Genomic DNA, 13,878 nt, shown 5'->3' with positions numbered 1-13,878 from the left:
GGCGAGGTGTTCTGCCTCTGCGTGTGAACCCTCTTCCTTTAAACCTCCACGGTGCTGATCAGAGGAAGAAGACGAGGGGGGGAGAGGAGGAGGAGGAGGATGAAGGGGGAGGCCAGATTACAGATTCAGGTTAAACTTTACATTAAAGCTGTCCAATTTCTTTAGTGTTTATCACTTTTCTATGTTGCACATTGTGTCGGCGTCACACTGAGCTTCACAATGAGCTTCACACTGAGCTTCACACTCGGCGACGTGTTGATGTGTTGCCCCAGTCTGAGCCGACCCCTCTGAGCTGGATCCAGTTCCTGCTGTAATAACAAACTGTGGATTCCTTCAGAGTTTGTAGAAAGCTGCTCTTGACCGAGATGACAGGGCGAATTCCTGGGTTTGTGGGGGGGAGACGAGAGGCAGATCCAGTGGGTTTGTTTTAAAAAGAGGAAGGGAGGGGGGGGCAGGAAGTGTGTTAGCGTGCCATCGAGTCATTACTGTAAGGAAAGGAAAGGAGCTATTGCTGAGCTGACTGGACGCCAGTGATCACAGATTAGATTACACAAGATTTGGTTTAAAAAAACACTTATTTTTAACACAACAGAAAAAAAACTAAAAACGCTTGGACCAAAATAAAACAGACTTCTGGACAGCAGATATTTCATGGTTATATTGGTGCAGCTAGTTCTGGATGAAATCTGCATTTCTTTCTTACACAAACACATGAATACTGCACATGCTGTCTCTTGCTGCTCATGAAGGTAAAAGCTGCCTGCGTTTGGCATCGTAGGACGTCACCGACACTGTCTCTGTTACACAAATAAACCAGTGAAACATAAGCGGGGATGCAGCGAGTGTTGTATAAACACACTGTTTTACCCAGCGGTGTTGTTTCCTGCTTCTCAGAGCTATAGCATGTAGCGACGAGTCTTTGATTACAGGCTAAAGTTTGTGGTTTAGGTTTGGCGATTAGTTTAGAAACACTTCTGCCCACCTGGTGCTTATATATAAGTCCAATATTCTCACTCTTTTAGCTCTGATTTTGGTCTCCACCAACTCCTGAGGGAGTCTCTTTAGCTGCTAAATGCTCTACTATGTTCACCAGCTGCTCTCTAACTGTGTCTGTCTGCTGTTTGCAGCTTTAACAAGTACACTTATGCCATCTTAATGCCAAATTCACACCAGAGTAGTGGCGAGCTGCCACGCAATGTCTATGAAAAGCTGCGGTGGTGGCCACTCCCGAAATTCACTGGCTGTGGCCGTTTGATTCTGCAGGGAATTGCAGCCAAACTAAAAGTTTGGAAAAGTTAAACTTTTAGCGGAAAGTGTTGCCAGAGAGTATCAGCCAATCAGGAAACAGATCCTGTGACATGATGACCTATATACAAAGAGTTTCTTCCCGACTGAAACACATGAACACATGAGCACATGAGCTTCACTTCGTCACCGCCTGGTGTGAATTCAGCATAACTTTAAACTCCAAACTACCTGGAATAGAAGAAACTGTATGCAGTAAATAATCCACAAAGCCCCTGAAAATAAGCCCCTGATTTGAATAATGTCTGAACAAAACATTCACACAGCTGCAAATTAAAGGGTCTGTTCTCACAAGTGACTCAAAGCAAACAAATAAAATCAATTTCTTGAGCTATAGTTTAGGTTATAAACTAGAGCTGTCCTCGAACAAAGAAATTCTTAGTCAACTAACACTCCATTAAATCAACAGATCTGTAAAACTGTGTTTTTCCACAAAGACTAACACAAAAGCACCACTTTAAATCTGTTGTTTACCAGAGATGAGCTCACAAGTTTCTTGAAAATAAGTCATTCAGCATGAAAAAACATAAAAAACCACTACGGAAATTTTTCAGATCTTCTGTTTCGGACATTTTTTCAGATCTTTTTTTTCAGAATTTTTTGTCCGACATTTTTCAGACTTTTTTTCCGTTATTTTTCAGATCTTTTTTTTCAGACTTTTTTTTCAGACATTTTTCAGATCTTTTTTTTCAGAACATTTTTCAGATCTTTTTTTTCAGACTTTTTTTTCTGAAATTTTTTCAGATCTTATTTTTCAGACTTTTTTTTTCAGACTTTTGTTTCGGACATTTTTCAGATCTTCTGTTTTGGACATTTTTCAGACTTTTTTCAGACTTTTTTCAGATCTTCTGTTTCGGACATTTTTTCAGATCTTTTTTTTCGGATCTTTTTTTTCAGACTTTTTTTTTCTGACATTTTTCAGACTTTTTTGTCCGACATTTTTCAGATCTAACTTTTATCTTCAACTAAAGACGGAGCAGCACTAATTTTCACTTGCATAATGAGTTCTTCCCTTCTGGCAGCTTCAGGACATTGGAAATCTTTTAACTAGTTTTTTTGACTGAGTTGTTTTTTCTTTTATGTGTTTTGCAGCAACTCTCCAGAAGCACGTGAGGTCGGCTCCTCTCGTGTCTACAAACGGCAGAAACGGACCGTCGGTGTCACTGGATGGAGTCAGTTTCTCAGAGGGGGAACTCCTTCTACAGGTACAGCTACAAAACATTTGCATACAGTAGCTGTGTATTTAGCAGTGTGGATGTAATTGTGTATTTCCGTTACCTCTGCAGGCTTTAAATGGTTTTGTGTTGGTCGTGACGACGGATGGCACGATCTTCTACACGTCCCCGACCATCCAGGACTTCCTGGGCTTCCATCAGGTAAAAACGTGACACCAAACACAGTATGAATATCTTTCTGAGATGCTTTACTTGTGTTGTGATGTTTCTCAGTGTGGTTGTATGAGGTATTCAGCACAAGAGCAAAGCAATGTACAGCTGTGGACGGGGGCAGCAGCAACACAGATTTTAGACACTTAAAATAATCTATATCAGTTTAAGTGTCAGTTTAAAGTCGCATAAAATGGAAGTAAAGTACCTCAGAGTAGTACTTGTAGTAAATGTAAACTCTCTCCTTCCTTCCTGTCTGCCGTCAGTCCGATGTCGTCCACCAGAGTGTTCTTGATCTCGTTCACACGGACGACAGAGAGACGTTCAAGTGTCAGCTCCACTTCGCCCTCAACCCCAACGACACCAGAGCAGAAGGTACGAATTCAACTCCTCATCAATATCTACCTGTCACTAATATAATACAGGTTTCATTCAGGTGTTTTCTCTACATTAGTGGCTCCCGACCTTTTTTATTATGGAGTACGGAACCCGGCAAAATAAAAAATAAATAAATTAATAAATAAATGACTTGATAAATAAATAAATGTGTCATTAAATGTAGCAAAAATAATATTAAAAATAAATGTAGTCATTAATTAATTGATAGAATGTGATATAAATTGATATTTCTGTTTTAATTTGCTTCTCTATTTTTTATCTTTACATTAATTCCCTTATTTATTTACTTTTGTTTAATTTTCCCTTTTATTTATTAATTTTTATTAACTTGTTTAATTTATTTATTTTGCATTTACGTTTTATTTATTTATAATTAATTTAATAATGAATTAATACAAAGATAACTACTTTACTTACTTTTTTAAATTTGCTTCTTTATTTATTTATCTTTGTATTAATTTATAATGAAATTAGTTTAAAATAATTATAAAATAAATAATAAATAAATAAATAAAAAAACATAAATGCAAGAATAAATAAATAAAAAAATTATGTTTGTATTAATTCCCTTATTTATTTACTCTTTTGTTTAATTTTCCCTTTTATTTTTGTATGTATTCATTTTTTATACATTTTTTAAATGTATTAATTTATTTGTCTGTGTACAAATCAAACGTCTTTTTTAAAAGCTACTCAAACACAGATGTGGTGGGAAGGGAGATATATATGGTGGGATTCGTTACACAGAAACACCCCAGTTAGAGATGACTGTTGTTTCTCTGCAGACGGCCAGTCGAGCAGTAATAAAGCGTTGAGCAGCTCACTGAGCTTGTTGCCTCAGTACGTCCCTCCAGAGAACTCGTCCTTCCTGGACAGAAGCTTCTGCTGTCGCCTCCGCTGCCTCCTGGACAACACATCTGGATTCCTGGTAAAGAAATCCAAGAATCTGCAGCTCTGTGAGGCCCTGAGCTAAATGCTAACATGCTAATGTTTACTAAAGGTTGGACAAGTTAGATTTCAGTGGTGGAAAGTAACTAAGTACATTCACCCAAGTACTGTACTTCAGTACAATTTTGAGGTAGGTGTGGTGGACTACTTATAAAAGCCGGGAGAAGGGGTATTATTCCAAGACTCCGAATTTACAAGATTAAAGTCGTAAATTTACAAGAAAAAAACTCGGATATCCTCTGAGATTTAAGAGGCAAAGTTACGAGAAAAAAACTCAGAATTTCCAAAATTATAGTTGTCAATTTATGAGAAAAAAACATGGATATTCTCTAAGATTAAAGTCGTAAATTTACGACTTTATAATCTTGAATTTGTGAGTTTTTTCACATAAATTTGCCACTTTAATCTCAGTAAATATCCAAGTTTTTTTCACATAAATTTGCGACTTTATAATCTTGGAAATTTATGAGATATTTCTCGTAAATTTTGCCACTTTAATCCCAGAGAATATCTTTTTTTTTCATGTAAATTTACGACTTAATACTCTCACACATTTTTTTAGTTATTTCTCGTAAATTTGCCACTTTAATCTCAGAGAATATAAAAAAAAAATTCACGTAAATTTACGACTTTATCTCTGAAATTCTAAGTTTTTTTTATTATTATTATAATTAATATATATTTTACATTTATATTTTTAAATTTGGCACTTTAATCTCAGGGAATATCCAAGTTTTTTTCTCTTAAATTATCACTTTAATCTTGGAAATTCTACTTTTTTTTTAATTATTATAATTAATATATATGAATCTGAAATGGGTCATTGATGCATAATCAGTACTTTTACTTTTGGTACTTAAAGTATATTTTGATGCTAATACTTTTGTTCTTTTACTCTGAATGCAGGACTTCTACTTGTAACAGAGTATTTTTAGACTGTAGTATTGCTACTTTTACTTCAGTAAAAGTTCTGAGTACTTCTTCCACGTCTGCACCGAAGTTATTCCAGTTAATCTTGAGGAGTCAGGAACCAAATTTCATGATAATCCATCAGATGTTGCATGAATGTAAATATGTCTCCTCCACTTCCAGGCTCTAAACTTCAACGGGCGTCTGAAGTACCTTCATTTGAAGGGAAACACCGGGGCTGATGGGACGGCGGCTCCTCCTCAGCTGGCTCTGTTCGCCATCGCAACGCCGCTGCAGCCTCCTTCAGTCATGGAGATCCGGACCAAGACCCTCATCTTCCAGACCAAACACAGGATGGACTTTGCTCCTGTGGGCATCGACACCAGGTCGGTGGATCTGCTGAATCTCTTTAATATCGTAGAATAATGTTTCCAGGATCAGGATTCAGAATCTTCTCTTTGTTCGCAGAGGGAAGCTGGTTTTAGGATACTCAGAGATCGAGTTGGTCACGCCCAACTCCGGCTATCAGTTCCTCCACGCCGCTGACATGATGTACTGCGCTGACAACCACCTCCGCAGTGAGTGATCCTACTACACACACTGGTATCGTTCACCTTCTACCTCTCAGAGTTACTGTTGTTATAACCTGACCACCATCACCGTCCTCGTCCTCAGTGATGAAGACCGGAGACAGCGGCTTCACCTTCTTCAGGCTGCTGACCAAAACGGGACACTGGCTGTGGGTTCAGGCCACCGCCAGGGTCGTCTTCAAGGGAGGAAGACCGGACTTCATCATCGCTCGCCAGAAAGGCCTCACGTAAGCACCAGCTTCTTATCTTAACGCTCTGATTGCTCAAGGGTTTAACTTCCACAGAGGACTTTCTTACTAACATCTCTTTGGCATTGTCCTCTTAACCTTTTCCACTCCACTCCTCTTTTTCATAGACCTGTTTTTGTCTTTTTTAGGGGGTACAGGGGGTCTTTAGCGGGAGATAGCAGGTCAACAGTAGAAGTGGTGTACATCATCTGAAAGCTGGGAACCTGAAGATTAATTTGAGATGTCAGGAATAACTAAATAAATAAATAAATTTAACCATTTTTACTTTAAAAGTTCAGTATTATAATGGTTGGTGTTAATATTAACTTTATCTATTTGTCTGTAGAAATGAAGAAGGAGAGGAACACCTGCGCCAGAGGAGACAGCAGCTCCCGTTCAACCTCGCCACCGGTGAAGGCGTCCTGTACGACGTCTCTCTGGAGACCATCCCCGGTCCTCCTGGCTCTGGTGCACCGGGCCCCGCAGAGCCCACGACAGAGAAACCTCTGGACCCGGCCTCCCTGCTGGGATCCCTCCGCCGGCAGGACCGCTCTCTTTACACCCAGCCGCAGAAACCCAGCCCGCCGCTCCCCATCTTCACCGAGATAGAGGACCCCGATGTCGACCGACTCCAGCCGTCCGTGGAGCAGGCCTTCCTGGACAGCCACGCTCTGCTCAGCGTGCCGGGCCAGATCCACGCCTCGCAGAAGAGGTCGATCACTGGGGACGCCACGTCGGAGGCCATGATTGACTCGTTGGAGCAGATTTTGGGGGATCTTGGGGACGGAGGGATAGACGGTTTTGAGATTGAGGAGACGGAGCTGAGGGACTGGGAGAACACCCTCAACAGGATGAATGAAGAGCGGGAAGACTTGTCGATGGAACTAAATCACATCCTGGCCAACGACGTGTTCTCGTACGTGGAGGAGGCTCTGAGCAGGGAGACCGGTGCGTTTGTGCAGGTTACTGAGTCGAGTTTATCCATCCAAGGTCAGCATCCTGGATCTGTGTGGCATCAAACGACAGACTTTGTAGAGCCGGCTCTGTTGGGAGACGTTCGTGGTTGTTCGACTGGACTAAAAGCTGCTTCACAGGCGCCGTGTCGTAACGCTCGCCACGCCTCGTCACCATGGCCTCCGAGCAGCAACAATCACCACCGTGGCAACCAGATGATTTCAACCCAGTCCTGCCACGCTGACGTGACGCAACACTCTTGGTTTCCAACTGTAGAAAACAACAGCAGCCATCAGTGTGGCGTGGATGTGGCGAACCAGAGCGTACAATACACGCTAACCGGCTCACAGCAGACTTATACGCCGCCGCCGCAGCTTCAGAGCCCTTCAGTGTGGCAACAACAGCTGCCGCTGAGTTTTCACAATCACACACTGACACATTCCTCACACACACCAGGCAGCGTGAACTCGACAGCTCAGTCGTTCCACCAACAAACGCAGCGTTTATCCGGCAGCTGCATGTATGAAAAAAGAGAAGGTCACATACCGAACACTCGGAACGGACCTCTCCTGGGACCTGCCTGCTCCGGGGGAACCACAAACGCTCCCTTCGCCCAGCCCCATCCAGGCATGGCGGTCAACCGGGGGATGATGCAGCAGCAGTCGTCGACCGGCTGCACAGATGTGGTCGGCTTGGTTCATCTGAGTGGAGACAACGCTGGTCTGGGATCAGCTCGATCAGAGTATCCTCCCGGAAACGGATCGTTACAGTCGTCGTTCTTCTGCTGGAACGGTGACGCTCAGGTAAAGTAGGAACTAATTTGAGGTCATTTGGGAAGGAATGGCTCAGATTCCAGGATTACTGGAACAAACTGCCTCCCGACTGTTTGTCCAGATGGTTTTAATTTGTCTTGGAAAGCACACATAAGCCTCGGGCAGCTCTGGCCCTGTTTTGATGAGCCTCTCTCCTCCATCTCGGCTGTCCAGGAAACACATAGAGTTGTTTCAGACGTCTCACTCATTTTCTGAGAAGAGACTGATAGTTGCAGCTCTTTCAAGACTTGAATCTCCAGTTTTAATCATCACTGCGTTAGAAAATATCTGATTCTTTAATGTAAAAGTTATAAGTACAAATCTGTGTTCCTGAATACTTCAGGAGGGAGATCAACTCTCAAAGAGCTTTTTGGTCTGAAATCAGGCGGCAACCTCCGAGTCTGAACAGAGACTGGATATAAGAAATGGACGTAGTCACCGTGATGCCACCCATTGGTTTGTGAACTGTCATTTTGAAGCCTCAAGTCTACTAAAAATCTACTTCTGAAAACATTTTCAGGGAGAAATAGGCAATGCCACTGCTGAATCTTCTTTAATTTTAGAACTAGATTGTCTAGACCAGGGGTCAGCAACCTTTACTATCAAAAGAGACATTTTAGGCAACAAAAAAAATAAAATCTGTCTGGAGCCGCAAAACATTTGAGCATTGTGATGAAGGTAACACAGTTTATAGTCTAAGTATATAGTAAATAAGTCTAATGCAGTGAGGGCCAAAGAGACAATGTACTACGGAGTATTAGGGCCACATTGAGGGGAAAAAAATCTGAGATTTCCAAAAAAAAGTCGAGAATAAAGTCATAACTTTACGAGAAAAAAGAAAATAACACGTAAAATTACTACTTTATAATATTATGACTTTATTAACATAATATTACGACTTTTTTCTTGTAAACTTATGACTTTATTCTCGTAATATTATGACTTTCAATGTGGCCCTAATACTCCGTCGTACCGTCGTACCATAGACCTACAACAATGATAAATAAAAATGAAAATGTAAACCAGCCACTGGAGAGGAGCTGAAGAGACGCAGGTTGTAGACCCCTGGACTAGTTTGACAGCTTGGTCCAAGTTTCGTGAGCTGGAAGCGTCGCGCTGGACGGGCTCATTTGCATAAAGGACCGTTCCAAAGAAAACAGAAACAAAGAGACGAAACTCCGGTGTTTTTTTTGACAACAGCTGCTGTCGCCATTTTGGACTGCTTATTATATTTATAATATTTTATAGTTTAACACAGGCCATTTCGGTAGAATATGACAATAGAAAAGAAATAATTTAGTTTTACTTTTGTACGACACTTTGTAGGCGAATGTTTAACTGGCGTCCGGTCGTCGCTTTCAGTCCAAAATGGCGGAAGCGTAGCTTTGCTGCTCAACGCTGACGTTGCAATGGAACGAACAATTGACTTTCACAATTTTGGTAATATACGATCTTTGACGCGATTGGTTAATGCCTTTTATTGACGGAAAAATCAACCTTGTTACGGGAAAATGTCGCTGAAAATGTCGCTGTTTTGCCGTGGAATATTCACGGTCTGTGCAAAAGTATTCGTAACAAAAACAACAGTTTGACAAAAAAATATAAAAAATGCCCCGTGTGTGTAAAGGCCTTTCCTCTCCATAAGTTGGAATAATAAAAAATGCCATAACAAAAACCTATAGTAGTGATTGGGAAAAACCCCGGCAACACCTTTCTCTGTTTAGGAACATGGATGTTATCATTAAAAAACATCCAGAAGTAGAAATATAAGATGAAATGTTATATAAAACATGGTTGATAAAGATGTAAATCTCTTGGCACTCGTGTCCTGTCCGTAAGGCATCCACTTTGGGAACCACTGACAAGGGTCCAGGTGTCACACTTGTATCTGTAAACCCGTCTGATCAGATATCCAGATCAGGTTTCTCCTCCTCTGATTGTCCGGAGGGACGACTACACCGATAACGTTGGACCTTGCCTCCTCCAATCTGATCCAGCTGCAGCTTTTCATTTAGTGTCTCTTCTTCCACAGATCCCCAAAGTTCCCCTGAACGGCGTCGTTGACCCGTTTGCCTTTCCGGCCCATTCTGCTGGGAGCATCAACTTCTCCCAGAACGCCGGCCCGTAGCCGCTCTGATCCGACATCCTGACAGATATGATGAACGAGCACGACGACGAGGACGAGGACGAGTTTCTCTCCCAGGACACTCGTGGTATTTTACAGATGTTGTGTGTCTGCAGTGGATCACCAGGAAATCTGAACCTTCTCATTTCAAACTAAAAACATTTTGCCGCATTACATAATGTCGGTTTGACTCTTCAAATATTTATCAAACAATCTTATCCAATAATAATTATCTTTTTTACTCATATTCACATTTATAACCAACAATGTTGTGAAGCGTCTCTTCAGCTGAATGGAAGCTGGACCCGACAGGATTTATTATTAAGTGGACTTGAAGAAGGACAGTTACTCTTCATATGGAGGACCAGTTCACACCAGTTTAACTCTTCTTCCTGTACATCACAATGTGAACTCTCTGTTGGTAGTATCCAGTTTATATCAGTGAGGTTCTGAGTGGCGTTTAGAGCCGTGGTTCCCAACCTGGAGTCCGGGCCCCCCTTTAAGCTGGGCTTACACTAGGGGTGGGAAAAAAAATCTATTCACCTATTTATCACAACTTTTTTTTACACTTAGAGTTATAGTTATATTCATTAAAGAAAGTTGATTTAATAAAATAAGACTAACACGTTTAATTCACTGAATCACTTTATTCAAACTGAGGATTTTGTTCGAGGATTTGTAATTTTTTTTAGGGTGATGATGAAGTTTGGGAGGGGGGGGGGGGGGGGGTTTAAAGGTCCCATATTATAAAAAAGTGTGATTTTTTTTAATTTATTATAAAGCAGGCTTAAGTCCTACATAAATACTGTGAAAGTATCGAAACACTCAATCCACAGAGAAATAACACACAGCTCGTATTCAGAAACTGCATTCGAAAATAAGTTGTCAGGATTTCTGTCCATTTGTGATGTCACAAATGTACAATATTTAGACCCTTTACACAGATTTAAACGTAAACACAGTTTATTTTCTGGTTGCAGTGTATGTGAATGTCATCAGCTGACAGGAATTACACATGGACCCAAGCTGTTGCCTAGCAACGCAATTCTGTTGCAATTTCGTCGCAATTCCGTCGAAATGCGCCAAAACGGAGCGTTTCAGACAGAGAGTAAATACAGGCATATTCAGACAGACAGTATAAGGTAAAATAATGTGTTTTTTGAACATTACAGCATGTAAACATGTTCTAGTAGAAACACAAAATACAAGTATGAACCTGAAAACGAGCACGATATGGGACCTTTAAAGGAAAACAGGTTGGGAACCACTGCTTTAGAGGACTCATTATAGTCGAGAAGGACTTTAAATCAGGTCATGGACCTTTTTAATATCATTCATTTATTACACTTTGCTTTAAAAGTAAAGAAATGTTTGTTCTCAGTCACGTAACGTAAATGCAGCTCTTTCTTCTTCTCATTGAACTCAACCAAAGGGAGTTTGTTTTTCTATTAAAACAATATTCACATGTTCATGTGTACATTGAAACAGTTTCTTTCCTCCTGTTCATACTGGAAAGATGAATGAAAAGATCACGTCCTACTGTTGCATGATGGGGGACAAAATACACAGTCCTCATTTTGTGCAAAAATGTATCTGAAGTTAATATGAGGCTTCATCAATCTGAGTTAGACAAATGAAGTTAGTGTCTTCCAAATTTCTTTATCTTAGTACAAAATTCCCTCTTTGTGCATCTGTTTTTATGCACATTTTCAATTTTCAATATACAAAAACACCGTAAAAATGCTGAAATATTGCAAAAAGAATTCTTGCAAAATGCAGTGAAGTTTAATGAAAACCGACGTAGCAAATAAATCATGACGTACATGAAGCACGTGACCTAATTATTATTTTTTTCTATATATATACTTTATTTTTTCCCCTTTTTTTCGAGGTTGTTTTCATATATATGCAATTTACAGTTCGTAATTACAATAGTTTATAAAACAATTTTGAAGTAGTTGAGCTTAGAAACAAACACAATAAAAAAAATAATTATATTAAATAAATTTAATAATAATAATATAAAGAGAAAAATGTTTGGATGGAAACCTGGTTACCGTCTTTGGGAACACAAAGGGGGAATTTTATACTAAATAGATATTAACTTTGGAAGATGAAGCCTCATATTAAAGGTCCCATATCGTAAAAAGTGATTTCATGTTTAATTTCATTGAAAGATTTTCATGTCTTTTATATTATAAAGCAGGTTTAAGTGCTATATAAATACCGTTCAACTATCAAAACGCTCAATATACGGAGAAATACACACTCAGCATGTATTCAGAAATTGCGCATTTGAAACAAGCCGTTTCTGTCCATTTGTGATGTCATAAATATACAATATTTAGACCATTACACGGTTTTAAACATTCTAAATGTGTCCCAGTTTATTTCCTGTTGCAGTGTATGTAAATAAAATCAGCTGACAGGAAGTAAACATGGACCCAAGCTGTTGCCTAGCAATGCAATTCCATTGCAATTCCGTTGGAATGTACTAAAACGGGGCGTTTCAGACAGGAGTGTGAATACAGGAATATTCAGGCAGACAGTATGAGGAAAATAATGTGTTTTTTGAACATTAAAGCATTTAAACATGTTCTAGTAGAAACATAAAATACAAGTATGAACTTGAAAATGAGCACGATATGGGACCTTTAACTTCAGATTAACTTGTAAATTTGATTTTACACTGAAGAAGGACGGTGTCTCTTATTAAGGATCTCTTATTGGCCACTATGAACCGGATGAATCATTACAGCAAGAAAGAAGTGTTTCAGTGTACATACTGTATGGACACCTGATAGTTGTTTTAAGACAGACTTGTAAACTCATCCTTTTATTAGATCGGTTCCGTTGTTTGGATTTTCTTCAGCTGTGAAACTAAAGATTGAAATGTAGAGACAAATCTTCTCCCGACACTAAACGCAGCTCGTGTCGGAAAGAATCGTGACTCGGACACATTTTAGAGTTGCAGTTACGTTTGCCAATTATCTGGCAATATTAAAGGAACTACTATATAATGTAGTTCTGCATTGAATAAGCATGTTAGACATGAAACGCACACAATACAGTATTATTAAAATACTGTACAATCTATTTAACTACCCCACTGTTGATAAGCCCTCGAGAAGATAAAAATACATTCATATTTAACTTTTCACCCCCACTTTTAGCATTTATTAGCAGTATAAAAACAATGAATAAACAGTAGATATGAGGACATTTTAAGTGTTTATTAATGCAATGTTTGACCAAAAAAAGTAACAAATAACTGTTTATACACCAGTTACAATGTTTTGTTGTTGACAAATATATTAATAAGCACTTTAAAAAAATTTCCTTATATCTGATCACAACTACGTTATAGTAGAACTGCAACGATTGATTGATTAGTTGCCAACTATTAAATTAATCACCAACTATTTTGATAATTGATTATTTGGTTTGAGTCATTTTTTTTAGAAAATAAATGTCTAAATTCTCTGATTCCAGCCTCTTGAATGTGAATATTTTCTGGTTTCTTTACTCCTCTTTGACAGTAAATTGAATATGAAGACATTAGATGACGTCATCTTTGGCTTTGAGAAACACTGATCCACAATTTTTCACAATTTTCTGTCATTTTATAAACCAAACAACTAATCGATTAATCGAGGAAAGGATCAACAAATTAATCGACAATGAAAATATTCGTTAGTCCCAGCCTCGCATTATAGTGAGTTACAGTTTTTACTGCTTATAAATGCTAAATTATATTTAAACTGAACACTGAATTAGTATTCATGGCACTTAAAAATAATAAATAAATTCATTATTATACATGACATGATATGGGAGAGTTGGCAGCTGTAGTGTTTATTGTGAACAGATCTAAATGAATTAAGGAGTGTGACTCTGAACTATATAAATATGCTGTTTAAATCTATCTCAGCTGTATCAAAGAAGAACCTTGTTTGTCTTATCAAGTCATCATATTCATAATAAAGTACATTTATGCGTTTATGCCTGTAGGAGATGGCCATATTATTGTGCTTCTGTAATTATAATATAATGTTACCCTCTGTAGCTGCTTTGTATTCCTCGTGTACCAGATATATAACCATTGGGGGACAACAAGTCTAATTTATTTTGCCATTAAAGAAGTGTAACCCCTCTGTTATATACCTGCATGTGTTATTCTCTTTGTTATCTGTGGAGGAGTTCAGGTGAGGACACGGTGTGAGC

At 39.1% G+C, this 13,878-nt stretch overlaps 1 protein-coding gene across 1 annotated transcript in view; it reads left to right on the top strand.

Annotated features, from left to right (window-relative positions):
* The window catches only part of LOC141757004 (aryl hydrocarbon receptor-like), a 29,675-nt gene extending 16,011 nt beyond the window's left edge, over nucleotides 1-13,664 (top strand). Inside the window, exons 3-11 of the mRNA XM_074617143.1 lie at nucleotides 2,398-2,510; nucleotides 2,592-2,681; nucleotides 2,957-3,065; nucleotides 3,875-4,017; nucleotides 5,130-5,332; nucleotides 5,415-5,524; nucleotides 5,622-5,763; nucleotides 6,110-7,520; nucleotides 9,562-13,664. Coding sequence (XP_074473244.1) covers nucleotides 2,398-2,510; nucleotides 2,592-2,681; nucleotides 2,957-3,065; nucleotides 3,875-4,017; nucleotides 5,130-5,332; nucleotides 5,415-5,524; nucleotides 5,622-5,763; nucleotides 6,110-7,520; nucleotides 9,562-9,657 — 2,417 coding nt within the window. The 3' untranslated portion in view covers nucleotides 9,658-13,664. The remainder of the gene's footprint in view (nucleotides 1-2,397; nucleotides 2,511-2,591; nucleotides 2,682-2,956; nucleotides 3,066-3,874; nucleotides 4,018-5,129; nucleotides 5,333-5,414; nucleotides 5,525-5,621; nucleotides 5,764-6,109; nucleotides 7,521-9,561) is intronic.
* The last annotated feature ends 214 nt before the right edge of the window (nucleotides 13,665-13,878 follow it).

The sequence above is a fragment of the Sebastes fasciatus genome, chromosome 19 (assembly GCF_043250625.1).
Source record: "Sebastes fasciatus isolate fSebFas1 chromosome 19, fSebFas1.pri, whole genome shotgun sequence".
NCBI lineage: Eukaryota > Metazoa > Chordata > Actinopteri > Perciformes > Sebastidae > Sebastes > Sebastes fasciatus.
The sequence above is the reverse complement of the archived record's forward strand: the minus strand, read 5'-3'. Positions and strand labels throughout refer to the sequence as shown.